Consider the following 15,200-nt stretch of genomic DNA (forward strand, 5'->3'; position numbering starts at 1 on the left):
GAAATAAAATCAATCATGAAAAATCACTTTAAATCACTTAGATAAGATTTAGGACTTAAAACTCTGCAACAACAACAAAAAACCGTGTGTGTGTGTGTGTGTGTGTGTGTGTGTGTGTGTGTGTGGTTGGTGAAAGCATGGAGGAAGAGAAAGGGAACATGAGACCTGTTGCAAACAAAAGGTCTCTTGGGATGCAATATTTGTCATTTTAAAAGAACAACACTTAAATGGGTAAGTTTTGAAATTAAAACTTTTAGACACCTTCCCCATTTTATCAATATATTGATATGATTTGACTAAAAGGTGTTACTCTAGCATAAACAAAAGGAAATGCCATATAGCAAATAATGTTTAATTTAGTCCTTTATATGGTCTTTACTTTTAAAATAAATATAGCCAAATGGTAGTTTTTGGGTGAACTACAACTTCTGAATAACTTTCAGGGAGAAGCAGAGTGCTATCTCCCGCCTCCACCCTGAAATACACTACAAACTCTAGGAATAGTAATTTTCTGAACAGAAGTGCGAAAAAATAAAAATCATAAAGGTGAAGTCACATATGACTGTTTTCCCACAAACTACTTGCACATGTCTTCGAATGATGGTTCCATGTCATCTGGCCTCAGTGCTCTGCTCCAGCAGTGGAAAGTGGTACAGGTAGATTGAGAGAGAATGATTCTAGTTTTTAGTTTTTATTTTCATGATACCTAGTGATTTTCCAGCCTGGAAGCCTTCCTCACTTACCTCTGTTTTTCAGTGGAGGCAGTGTAGGGTGCAGGTCTTTATTACATTCATTCCTTTCTGTGCAGCATTCAATTGATCTTCTTTGATGAGGAATGGGAGTGTCCTATAATTGAACCCAAACAGCTATTAGTGAGTTTCTTCTAAATTTCAAAGTCACATCATCTAAAACTTAAAAATTGTCACTATTTAGAGAACTAATTTAAAATTTCACTCAAACACCTTAAATATGTTTTCCTCTACAAGGTAATTTATTTCAAGTTACCATGTATTATCTTACTGCAACTTTTGCATTTCAACAAAATTACTACTACATTTCTAATAACTAGTATGCATTGTATAAACTGAGGAAGAAGGCTTGGATTAATGCAACAAGCTAAATTGGATTTTGAGGAAGATACTCTAATGGGACACTAAGCAAGAAGTTAACAGCAAAAATGAAAATAATATTTGATTTCAAAATGAAGGAAGAATTGGTCCAATGGAAAATTTGTTTTCTAAATTACAATCATGTGTCACTTAAAGACAGGGATATGTTGTGAGAAATGTGTTATGAGGTGATTTCGTTATTGTGAGAAGATCACAGAGTACACTTGCACAAACCTAGATGGTATAGCTTACTACACACATAGGCTAAAAGATAAAGTCTATTGTTCCTAGGGTAAAAATCCATACAGCATGTCACTGAACTTACTACTGTGGGCAATTAAGGCACAATAGTATCTATTTGTGTATCTAAACATAGAAAAGGTAGAGTCGAAATATGCTGCTATAATATTACGGGACCACCATCCACCGTCATGATACCTACCATCTGTTGCTGACCTAAATGTTTCTGTGCAGCACATGACTATACTAAAAATGGGCTGGCCAAGAAAAACAATGGTTTTATCTTGCTTGAAACTTGTTGGAAATCTAGCCAATGAAAGGTTACAGAATCAAGTTATCTTCCTTACCCGACACTGAAAATCTGAGCCTTCTAGTCCTAGGCATCCAGAAGTGACCACAGGCATCCCAGAGTCATCCTCTTCTATCATCGTGAAACAATATCCGTCTGTGCTGAAGACCAAACAGGCAAAGTGAGAAACAGAATGTGTGTGTGTGAGTCGGTGTGTGTGTGTGTGTGTGTGTGTGTCTAGGGGAAAAGGAAATAAGTGATGTGTATCATCTGTTTTATTGCAACAAGGAGAATGTCAATGATCTGTTAAGATAATCCAAAAACTTCCTTTTATGAAAATGGATTTAATAAACATAAAAACATTTTGTAATATCTCCTTTGTCCAGAAACTTGTGAGAAAGAAGGATCTAACATTTCCATATAACATACATCATTAACTACCATGAACAACCATAGATACCAATTACTGAACACTTATTTTGGCCCTTCACAGATATTACTTTTCCAGACAAATCCACACAAACTCTGTGAGGAAGGTAGTACTACTGTTGCTTTCTATATGAGGAAACTGAGGCTCAGGGGGCTTGAGTACCTTTCAAAAGTCTTACAGTTAGTGAGAAGGAGTGCAAGGGTGTGAATCCAGGCAGGTGACTGTGTATCCTGTTCTACTTGCTGTGAGATAGTGAAATACACTTATTTCTTATTAAAGCACAAAAACTAAAGACAGGTAGGAGTTGGGATCAGCATAGCATAACTGAGATTCTGACATTTAGTACCTCTGCTTCTGGGCTGTCCTGTCATATGAAGAAATTAAGCTTTGTTGTAAAAAGTATGGGCTTCATTTAGGGGTGGGGTAAAGAAGGGCAAAAGAAAGAAGGGTTCTTGATAAGATAGTGGAGAGGAAATAAAATTTTAAATTCTGTATGGTTTTCCAGATTAAAAATAACTTTCACTTATTCTACATCATTTAATCCTCTCAACAATAAGAAAAAGAAAGTATTATTATTCCTATTTTACAGATGAGGAAATTAAAATTATAAAAGGGTAGCAAACTTGTACAAGATCAAAGAACAAACAGTTATGGAACTGGGCCTTGAATCAAGGGCCTCTCACTTCACCATGTGTTTTCTGCTATGCCCTTTGGGACTAAAATAAAAAACAAATCTGTTATATATAGAACTGTTTGTAAACAGACATTAATATCTTCACAAGTTTGCATGACGAATGCCAGCAGACTCTCAATATAAGTCATAAACCAGCACTGAATGTCTTAAGAAATAAAGTACTAAACTATATCTATATCCTTTTCTCATATATATGCATGCTCAGCATCCAAGACAGATATGGCAATGTAATCTTGAAAGGTCATGGGAATAAAGCTCTGAGAATGGTATTAACCATGATTTGTGGGTTTGTCTATTCTGTCTTAGTGGTAGCAGCATGCTGCTATATGTTAGTCCTTCAGTTATTATCAACACCCTCAGAATTGTTTACTTGTCTTATAAGTCTCAAGTGGTCCAAAATACTTCAATTTATAAGAGCCAGCACAACAAAATTCAAACATACTAATGAATGGCTAAAAAGGGCCAATGATAAATCCCTCTCTTATACCAAGGTCAAAAAGCATGAATATTGTTGTGGAAGAAAGACTGTCTCTGAACAGCCCATGCCTTCAACTCTTCAGGTCTTTTTAACCAGTTTACTGAAATTGCTATAAAAATGTAAAACATGTAAACACTGAAGGGAATAATTAAAACATCTGTTCCTTAGAAATTTACTTTAAACAATATGAACAAGTAACACCTGTGACTTTTTTATTCTTTTCCTTCATATTTAGACTACATGTATAACTTACATTTCTCATCTAAATCAAAATTCAAAAATTATCAGAAAATATAGTCATCCTAATTTTATGGTATCAGGAAGGTATAGGGGCTAGAGAAGTACTAAATTAAATCTAAAGACTAATTTCTCTTTATCATGGGTTCTTCTTACTCAAAATAGGAATAAATAGAAATGCACTTCTAGGCAACTGTTAAGAATCAAAAAAAAAAAAAGGTATAGAAAAAGCTGGTAAAGCTATTATCAAGTTACTGCTACGATGTCCTAGGAAATATAAAGAAACATCCGAGACAGTAAATTCAAGCTTTAAAAATACACACCCCTTGTCTGCAAAGAGAGATGAGCTAAAAATATAAAGAAGGGAGAGAGAGGGAGACCCTGAGAAAATAATCCTTGCCCCTATAAGCCATAAATTCAGAAAGGAATCAAATATTTAGTTGGAAGACAAGAAAGGAGGTGAGATAGCCATTTCAATGGCATATTAGCTACCACAAAGCAAATTAATTTATACACTTCTCACTGACATTGCTCTCCAGCAAGGAACATCAACTGGAAACTACTACTACAACTGCAGAAGTTCAAGAATTACTTGAAAACTTTCAACCCTAAAGCAAGTACAAATGGAAACAAAGCTATGTTCCACAGTCAAAGCTAATCAATTTTGCCCACCTCTAAGAGATGGCTACAGGCTGTCACAATTAACTCTTACCATTGGCCTGTGTGAACATTCTGTTGCCTGACTGCCATGTTTAAGCTTAGTTTTGTATAGAGATTGTTACCCTCATTCCCAGAGTGTTGGAAGTGATAAAAAGATGAGATGAAGAATCATGAAGGAAATAAAAGTGGAAATAATTTTAAACAAAATTGAAAATAAGTGAGATATATACATGAACATAGGATGAATCAGGGAACTGTAGTAATGACTATGAATGAAATAAAAAAACAATTGATGTAACATTTCAAAAATGCTGTCCCTGTGTTATAGACAAAGAAAAGTGATAGCAAAATGAAACAGTAGTTGAGTGCACAAGATATTCAGTCACCAGTGCTAACTGCCTCTTGACATAATGTTAACTCATGAAAAAGCAAAGCACTTGAGAATTTAAAGACTGCATGAAGTCAAAGCAGTGATAATACAAGTCTTGTTTTTCTTGAAGAGGATTCAGGGAGAGAAGAAAAAGAATATGAAAAAGAAATAAAAAGAAAACAGAAATAATTCTGTTACAATTCTTGGATGATTATACAGGTTCTAGGCTCCTTAAGTTTTCCAAATATTCCAAAAGCAAAGGACTGTCTAGAAGGAACATCTAGAAAAATCATCAGGCATTTAACCGCCTCAAGAGATTTTCAGTGTGCCCAGGTGAAAATACACTTGCAAAAAAGGTGTCTACCTGTTTTAAAGCTTCAAGGGACCAAGCGATACTCTTTTTAGGTAGATATGCATTCAGAGAATAGATGCATTTATTATGGTCAAAAATTTATTTCATTTATTATGGTCAAAATAGATTTATAATATAGCCTTCTGGAACCCAACTCATTCATTAGTTATTGTAGAACGGTTAGAAACCAATTTTATAAGATGTCTAAAACTGCACTGATAGCATCTTTATTTAACATGAATACAGTGTTTACAAGGTTTACCCAAACTTTGGTCCCTTTAATTCTATTCTTCCACTAAGATCTTATGTTTCTTTATTGTAAACCCCAGGGTTGTTCATATAGCCACCACAGTTGAGAAGAGACTACTGTAGAACTTTTCCTCTAACAGTTTAGATCTTTATAAAGATTCATTTAACTGTAAAACAAAGTATTAGTTAAAAAGAGTTTATCTGCTCTGTTGAATCAAGTGATAGGAAATTTGAAAGCATTATATTTATATGATGGGTATTTGCTCAGTTGCATGTGGCTGGAAAGATTAACAGTTTTCCTACAACAACTCTTAAATTTCTTTTGAATTTCTTTTACATTTTAGTCAGAATTGATTTTTAAAGGTTAACTGATTTTAGGTCATCTGTAAACAAGTTCTTAAGAACATCTTGTCTTCTAAAATATCTATTTCTCACTCAAGGGAGTAAAGTCAGTTTTCAGTTTTTGTCACAGGTAAATGCAAAGATACACGTTAACTTTTAGAATTACCATTTAAAGGGTGCAGCTTTTTAGTCCATTAACTAAAATAGCTGAAAGCTGCTCATAGCTTTCTTAACAGTGGTATGTTTTACACTTATCAAGCATACTATGACTCGAGCAGAGTTGGGTGCTGAGTATGCAAGGGTGCATTTTGAGGAACTCATAGTCTACAAAGGCCACCAATCCTGGAAAAGAGAAAAGTCATTTAACTTCCAGGAATAGGGACAGACATCCTAAGCTGGCTAAGTGTTTTCTACTGATTGTGAAATAACCAAAGAAGAATGCTGAGTAGTGGTAATTATGAAAGTAATAGAATCCTACTTTTTCCCCCTATCATCTTAGATTATGGATTCCCGTAGCAGTGGAGGGAATATAGCGTGAAATATATATGAGTCTACTTTCCCCATCCCTGGCTTTCCTTCTGAGGGGTCACAGTGTTGGGAGAAGGTGAAGTTACAACACTAACGACAAAGTACCAATGTGAGAGATGCCCCTTTTATTTATCCTCAAGATCATGTAACTAACAGACATCCTTCCCTGGTACCCTTGCCGAATGATTTAGCATTTTATTTTTTCTATGAGGTACAAGATTTTTGAAGTTGTCTCAGTTTTTACATTCAACCAGCATTAGTATAATTTCACCCAATGCAGACCCTCATATCTCACCTTGACAGCTCTGAGAGCCTTCCTGCAGGACTTCCTCTCTCCTCTCCTGACTCCAATCCATTCCATATAGCAAGCCTGATAAATCCTACATTTTTTGTCTCTGCTCAAAAATCTTCAAGAGTTCTCTCTGTATAATTTTAAAACGCCCTGCACTATCACTTTCTATTAACTCCAACAACAAACTGGGACCATCTAAAATTCTCATTGATAACTAATGAGAGGTACAAGAGGAGAGTTATTCCTTATAAAAGCCTCCATATGTGAATTTAAAATCACAGCCTCTTATAACTGAATTACAAGTTCTAATGAAGAACCCACCATTCTCTTAGGTGCAATGGTTTGAAATCAACATCTTCTACTGGAAAAAAATAATTATATAGATCAATATTTAAATGGCCTGGGCAACAGTGGAAAAAATAAAACCCTGGATGGTTTATAATGACATTCAGTATGCAAGGTAAAATGTGCAAACAAACTGGAACAATGCACACTTAAATCCTCTGAGACCTAAGGTCAGGACCACCTGTCTGAAAACATACCACCACACTCAGCAAGAGGTTTAAAAAGCCTGCGTTAACACAAACTTTGTAAAAAGGCTCACAGCCCCTAAGCTTTTCTTTCTTCCACCTGTGACTCTTCAGGATATAGAGTTGGAGGCTTATCTAATTCCTCATTTAAGCAGCCTGGTGTCATTTGCACATCCTTTGTGCAAACATTCAATTTGATTTATTACATCTGTAAACTCTGAAAACTGCCCAGGCGGGAGAACTCTTGGTAAGAAACCAATAAGATAAGTAAAGAAGTATTAAAGATTGTCTTTGAAGAAAATAGTCAAAAATAATTTTTTTTAATGCCTAACATGTGTGAGGAAGTGGAGGGACTTGAGAGAGCTGGTAAGATGGAGACAAAAATGTGATTACAGACCACACCAAGTAAAACAAGGAATGATATGCAAATCCAGATTTGATTATACAGAGAAAAAATATATCAATAAGGCTGAGATAACACTTGCTAGGACAGGAAACTGAAACAGAACATTGGCATGTTGAAAGCCACATAAGGAGAGTTACTCAAGGAAACTATAGTACTCAAGGTATGCAGTGATGGTCTGTCATCCTAGGAGTAGAATCTGGAAATGGAACTCGATGGATTACAATGCAAAGTGACACATGGAAAGATATTTAGAAAACAGACGCTATCTCGAGGGAGAGAGGACAATGGCTTTACTCCTTACTTTGAAATATAAATATAAAAAAGGCTCTATTACTGTATTCAGTCACACTATGTTTGTACTACATCCTTTAATGTGAATATCATGAGCAATGGAAATGGCATGGATTTTGGAAGCAGCCGTATCTGCACCTGACAGAGATCAAGCCAAGAATGACTTTGGCCTTGGCGAAGGCTGATAGAGTAATTGATGGTACCGAAAAGGACTTCACAAGCCTCTAAAATCTTGCACATGTCCTCTAAATTAGCATATGAGATTTCAGGTTCTCTTTTAAGTACAATTCACTCTTGCCTCCTTTTGGATTATTCTCTCCAGGGAGGTGGAAGTGATAATGAACATGAAACCTACTGCAACACTCAGTTTGACTAAGAGCTGGGTGGTAAAATGCCTCAGGCCAGACAATTTAGACCAGCCCTTTTCTAAGGTACACATTAGAAAATACAACCTTATCCTTTAAACTGTTTTACCTAGAAGGGTAATACTTAGTGTAGTATTATTAAAGGTGTGTTCCCCTGCAGGTCAGCAAACTGCTTGCTACTGATCTGTGAAGGGGTGAATTTAAAAATGAAAACTTGTATACCAATCTAAAGGAACAAATTTATGTCTGTTGAAGGTAAATATTAGGCAATAAAAATGGAGCATGTATTTTGTAAGTATTTTAAAAATTAATTTTTCTAAGAATTTTTATTATAATTTATTAGCAAAGTGTCAGTATACAATTTATTGTGGTGGGAAAATTATCTTTCACTAGAGATAGCTTGAGAAGTACCGATTTGGAGGGTAGAGAGTAGAGTGTGCTTACAGGAATGGAAGTAGAAAGTCCCGGATTTATATAGGTCTTAGGACAAAGAAACAAATGTGGCCCCTGTGATTCACATATCACTGATCTCAGCTCATAGGAAGATTCAACTGGAATCAATACTTCATTAGGAAAATACATGTGCCTTTTACTCAAGAGTGAATGTTTGCTCCTTTGAGAACCAGTGTCAGAACTGGCTGCTGGCCAAGAATTCAGGACTTTGGAGTCCCGGCCACAATTTTTCTATCATATCATCATAACTATGGAAAATTACTTAACTTTTTAGAGCCTCAGAATTCTCACCTAGCAAACATAGATAGTGCTACATGCTTTATAGGAATGTTATAATGAATAAAGAAAGGTAAAAGTAAACATGCTAATATTTATTAAAAATTCAATAAATATTAGTTTTCTGTTAACTTCTACAAGTTAACCCACTGATGTTGACAGCAATGGTATATCTATGTTCTTTTGAGGGATTCCATTTTTACTGTGGCTGTTTTTCTTTCTGTTGTATTTTTGTTTACTTTTTCTTTGCTGTCATAAATCAAAGGTTGACAACCATATAATACACAACCCATTTTAATCTGACTTCCATCTCTACTACATTAAATATCTCTAAACTGCAGTTATCAGTGTCTATAAATCTGATTGCCATGTTTCAGTTCTTATTCTATTCTCTAATAGATCCAACATAGCTGACCTTACTACCTCTCTAAGTAAACCCGGCTTCAGTGACACCACACTCACTGCTTTATTGTGAATTCTTTAGTATCTTGCAGACATCCCCTTTACCCAAGCATTAAATGTCTCATGGCCAAGTCATACACTGGTAGATTGTTCTATTATTAATCCCAATTCTTCATACTTTACCATGGACATTGCTTCCCCTTGACTGTGACCTTGATTTTGTCACTTGATTTGGAAAATTCAATGTCAGAGGACACAATATGAGCAGAAGCTTTAAAAGATTACTCCTTTACACTCCTGTGAGAAACAATATGCCTTGGGTAGCTGCTGGTCCAAAAAAAAAAAAAAAAAATGAAGAAATGTGCAGCAGGCCTAAACCCAAACAGCAGCATAAAGTGAAGCCCACCTAATCCCAGCAGAGTGCAGCATGGATACAGCCTCCTTACAAACCCCTGAATGAAAAATAAATGTCTTTAATTATAAGCCACTGTGGTTCTGAGGTTATCTGTTTCACAGCAAACAGTGGCTAATGCTCTGCGCACTTTGACCTCTCTCCTCAACCTCTTCTCTGAGCCCCAGATCCATATCCAACTGCATACTGATACCTCTACTCAGATATATAAAAATCCTCAAATGTATCATGTCCAGATTGGAACTTGGTTCTTTTCATCTGTCCTCTTTCATTAAAAGTCTACCCTATGCATTTAAATCTACATCTGGAAACTTATAAAGCCTCTCTGGTTGTCCTCCTAGATGATATCTAATCCATCATCCCACAGCTCTATCTTCTAATTATTTCTCAAATAGATCTCACTCACTCCTACACCAGTGCCACCCTAGCTCAAGATCATTTTCTTGCACATGAACTGATTTTATTGAATCCACTGTTCAATTTCCCTGATCTAACTATTCTTGAATTCACTTCTGTCTCCTTCTAATACATCCAATATTCTGCAGCAAAGAAACAAATCAGATCATGTCAACCCTACCGCCACTCCTGCTGCAAAACTCCCTTCACTTACTTCCCAACACCCTTAGGAATAAGATCACATTCTTAATATAGCCCACCAGGTCACAGTCACTGTACCTCCTGTCTCAGCTCCTACCACTATACTCTATTGTTCCTACTCCCTGTACTCTAGAAAAAACAGTTTCTTTTGAACATGCAAAGCTTCTTCCCGCAACAGAATTTCCACTGCAGATACCCTGACTGAATACTTGCTATCAAACCAACTTAGGACACCCAAATGGCTTATCAGGAAAATAGGACAAAATATTTGGAAAATCCTGATCACCAGGACAATAGCTCAAATGACACACACAGGCATATTCTGAATACCACAGACTTAAGACACAATAGTAAAATACCCCACACTACTTTGTTTGCTCCTGCTAATTTTCCTTTCTTTCAAACATTTTTAAACTCTGCTGATACTTTTTCTATTTACTATAAAGAGGCAGTGTTTCCCTAGAAAAAATTGAGCTTTGGAATCATTTTACCTTGGCACAAAATTCAGTGGTCACAACTTTGTAGTACAAGAGGCAAGTTACCAGACCTCTCTGGATCCCAAATTTCATTTGTCTAAAGGTGAGAATAAGTTGTTTTGCTGATTAAATGAGATACATATTTATGAATACACCCAGGTTTCCTCCCTGTGTTACTCAGTCATGTTTCTTGTGCTAAATATACTAGGTTCTTGGAAAACCCCAGTAAGCTTATACTAGATTTTGCTTCGTGGGAAACTTAAAAACCTTTTTTAAAAAGCTCTCAGAAAGAAAAAAAAAAAAAAGCATTCAACTCAGCTTTGCATACCTTCTGGCTAATGAAGCCTCAAATGGTTGCTCAGATATTCTACCTGGGCTCTAAACCTAGCAGTCCACCTTTCTATTTCAGTCCACGCCCTCTCTTGAAGCTTAAGGCACACTCTGCTTCTCTGACATTTTAACTCTTGAGGGCCGTACTCTTCCAGATAGCTGACCCACTTCTCTCTTGGCACACACTGGCCTCGTTAGGCTATAGCTCTTTATCCACTGTTGACCTTACCGTAAGGAGTAAATGCAGCTATAGTGATCAGAGGAATGGATGGAGCTGCATAAAGGCATTTAAGGAAGAAAAAGGTAAAATAGTTCAGTTTCAAATGTTATAAAGTATCTATAAGAACATGATTACCTATTAAAGAGTATTTTCTAGTATTTGGACAATGTCTTTCTTAGCAACTGGGGGAGTCGCATGAGCTCTACCACTGCACTGCTTCCCAGAGTCAGTTTATGAATATTCCCAGCAGCTTAGGTGTTCTTTCCAAAATACTAACAACATCAGCATGATGAACGTTTGAAACAAACAAACAAACAAAATCACACGCATTTGACAGCCTCTGATGTTTAACTAATTCTGGGGACCAGGTCTTTTGAAAGAAAATAATTGGCATTTGCACCTTTACCAGGAGCCTGGGATCTGAGGTCTGCGTTCATGTGTATGTGTGCTGTCTGGAGGGAGCAAAAAGAATCTTAGGACATCGTTTCAGGGTGAAACACAATTCAATATTTCTCTAATACAAGCACAGCTCTAAGAGTTTATGATAGTGTTAGGCACTGTTCTCTAAAATGTGTTCTTTGAAACACTAGCCTACAGTTGCATAGTTGAAAAAGTGTGACTTTTTGTTAAACCTAGCTTTAAATCATTTATATCACCAACCTGCAAATATTGTTGACTGAGTCTTCTGGACAATGGTGGTGGCATTTACAACGCAAGACCTTTGGACGGGGGGTGGGAGCTGTACTCTCACCATCCTCTTTCTTGGTGCCCACGTTTAATTTTCCTGCACTTCGCAAAAGCATGTTATCAAGGAAGTTTGCTGAAAGAAGAAATAGTGAGAGTTAGGCATCTGTGGGATAGACTACCCCAGTCTTCTGTTCAAAGGAAAACATGAGATTACATTTTAAAATGAAGAATTCAAGATACTTAAAGATTTAAACAGAAAAGCAGACATTTTCGTATTTTGATTAAAATCATGTCTTTTACATAGTATACACCTCATACAGAAGAAAGAAAGACCCATAATCCTTTCAGGATGTTATTTTATGTATTAAATTGTAACAGCTATATTTAATCGCGTGCAAGGAGCTCAATGAGACATTATATAGACAACCTCTACTACATCTGGTAATTCTATGGGTAAATACTATCATCCTCATTTTTCAGATGAGAAAATTGAGACTCAAAGTTTAAGAGATCTGCACACAGCCAATAGACTATGGAGCCAGCATTTAAACTCAAATTGTTTCAGCTTTAAAACTGTCTTTCTACCATATCACAGAGTCTCTCTACTTTAGGTATATTATGTACTTCTTTTTAAAGAAATTATGAGAAATATTTAATCTGTAAAATTGGGTAAGAAGACAAAAACTTAGTTAATATCAAGACACATTTCAAAAGATACATCTTCCCCATCAGCATGGGGAAATGCAAAATGCCTACCTATTACTGTAATGATGTTTCTACCGTCTTTGATAGAAGGCACCATGGTAGACATGATCTCTTAGAAAGAGATGTTCTGGGTTCAACATTAGGCTTTATTATTTACCAAGTTAGTTGTCCTTAGATAACTTTATAAATAATCTTGTGACTCATGTTCTTATCCTTAAAATGGAGATAATTATAGACACCAAACCTCATGTCAAGAGCTCAGAATGTTTATGTTACACAGAAGAGGGCATGCCTTAATTATTATCTATTTTGTTTCAGGCATTGTGGTAAGAGCTCTTATACATGCCATGTAACTGCATAAATTGTCACCGTGAGCAGTTTTCAACTTAAAATCTCTCTAATAACACATTTAGCTTATCTACAGTGAAATCCAAGATCAACAAAAATATTTTAAAATTGCTGGGTTAAAAAATTGAAATTCTAGGTCAGAAATACAAGATATGCCACATATTATATTTTTAAACCAAAAATGAATGCCTGCAGGTAATGGTTCCATCACAGAATTAGAAGTTTATTTTTTTAATCTGTGATAATTTTTCCTGACCTTCTCCATGTTAAACTAATTATTCAAATTCTTACAGAAAAAAAGAGTTGAAAGAAAAAGCAATAAAATATGTTGTCAATATATCAGAATTTTCTAATTATTAACTCTAATATTTCATTAGATTATTCAAATTTATAAAAGATGTGCATCTAACTTTCTCAGTTTCCTGTAAATTTTGTCCAGAAAAAACAATGTTGATTGCAGTGGGCACCTGTGGCATATGAGAAGACTGTCATATGCAGAATCCCACCCCGAGCCACAGTGATTTTGATTCTGTAGGTCACAGGCGAGCCAGGAAATGTGCATATTCAACAAGATCTCATGTAATTCTGAAACAAATTACTTGTAGACTCCACTTAGAAAAACCCTAGATTAAGCAAATAATATGTAATCCAACCACACAATTACTCCCAATACATGTATTATTTCTATATAATAGTATGCTCATCCTTAGGTTAAATTCCCAAATAAAGTGAGGTTAAATAGTTCACGTCACTGCCTTATCGTGAAAGCCATTTGTTACAAGTTTGTCCACATGGGAGTGCAGCACCGCTTGCTATCCCAGGGTAGAGTATGTAGGTGTACCTATATCTCACCCTGTTGTGGTAAGCTCCTTCTTTTTAAATCTGGTTCTCAATGTTACTGCCTTTATGACCTGAGTCACCTCAGTAGACCAAGTAATAAAAATAGAGTATTTAAAATTTATTACTTCCTGCTTTCTTTCATACCAGTCCCTTTATTTTTTAATGCTTTAAAACACAATAATAAAAATTCATTTATGATGCAAATGTCTATTAGCAAATGTGTATCGGGTGCCCTCCCATTTTCCAGGCACAGCCTGAGTAACTAGGATGAATTAAACACACACAGAATTTACCAGTTGGTGGGAAAAGCTGTTGAATGGAACACTGACACCAAATGGTCTAAAGTAGAAAAGAAAACATCCTCATGTGATTGGAAGTAAGATGCTATCTTCTAAGAAACATTTTAAAAGACAATTCATGATTTTGTCACATTGTGAATTTATTTAAAGAGTGGTATAAAATTTGGCTAGAAGAAGTGGTATAAAATTTGGTTCTTCACAATATTGCTTATAACAACTCATACTTACAACACCAGAGGATTAGGTATATTTGTAAAATGGGACTCCTATATAGCCATTAAAATGCTGATGCAGAAGTATATTTACTGACAAGAAAGAATGTTATAGTATAATTTTTGGTTTTACTTACAGGGTATTCTAGTTATTAAATCCCACTATAATAAGAGAAAAAGGGGCTAAGAAAATGAACCTACAATATGAGATCAAGGGAGGAGACACTAACAATAAAAGCCTGAAAAGCAGAGAGACAGGCAGTCACTTGTCTACAGGATCAAAATTGCTGTGGCTCAGCGTCGGATTCTGCATATGACAAGCTTCTCATATGCCACAGGTGCCCACTGCAATCAACATTTTTTTTTCTGGACAAAATTTACAGGAAACTGTAGAAGAAAGTTAGACGCACATCTTGTATAAATTTTGAATAATCTAATGAAATATTAGAGTTAATAATTAGAGAGTAAATTCTGATATATTGAATTGATAACAAAGCTACAAAAGCTGATTCTTAAGCCAAATGTGGGGGAAAGCTAAGAAGCAAAGCTTTATGCTTAACCCCAAAAAGTCTCCAGAAATGGTATCATAAGGTACTTCTAAAAGTACTTCTAAAAGGGGGAAGGGGATATTAAAACAGCATGAGGCTGAAAATATATTTATAAATACAGTAATTAGAACTTCAGATAGCGTTTCCTATTCCCTACACACTAGCAATATTTCTTTCCTACCCCTGGCAGGAGATTAGAAGGGTAAAAGCAATGCACATATCACTGAGATGCCTTCTTTATTTTTCTATTTTACCATCAAGGCCAAGGACTGTAGGACACCAAGCACAGAAGAGGGCAGGAGTACCATCTTACTGCAAACATTCAGTGAACTCGTCTTCCCCACATGGCTTCAAGAACTCAATGAAGCCTGGTATGTGCCTTCCTTACTGGGTAATTTGACCAGGTCAAGAATAAAGGGCATAAAGATAGTGATATTGTGAGTTTCTCAGTGAAACAGGTCTGCAATGTTATCCCACATGAGGCCCACTGGAGACAACAGAGCTTTCAGTCAGTTCTTCTGTGATCCATTCTC

At 35.8% G+C, this 15,200-nt stretch overlaps 1 protein-coding gene across 8 annotated transcripts in view; it reads right to left on the minus strand.

Moving 5' to 3' along the window:
- BMPR1B (bone morphogenetic protein receptor type 1B) overlaps positions 1 to 15,200 on the minus strand; it is a 398,805-nt gene that overhangs the window by 41,945 nt on the left and 341,660 nt on the right. For all 8 annotated transcript variants that reach the window (XM_055296979.2, XM_055296981.2, XM_055296980.2 and 5 more), the window contains 3 exons: positions 11,689 to 11,848; positions 1,697 to 1,799; positions 744 to 846 (listed from right to left, as the gene is read on the minus strand). In XM_055296979.2, the coding sequence (XP_055152954.1) occupies positions 744 to 846; positions 1,697 to 1,799; positions 11,689 to 11,848 (366 nt within the window). The remainder of the gene's footprint in view (positions 1 to 743; positions 847 to 1,696; positions 1,800 to 11,688; positions 11,849 to 15,200) is intronic.

The sequence above is a fragment of the Symphalangus syndactylus genome, chromosome 10 (genome assembly GCF_028878055.3).
Source record: "Symphalangus syndactylus isolate Jambi chromosome 10, NHGRI_mSymSyn1-v2.1_pri, whole genome shotgun sequence".
Taxonomy (NCBI): Eukaryota; Metazoa; Chordata; class Mammalia; order Primates; family Hylobatidae; genus Symphalangus; species Symphalangus syndactylus.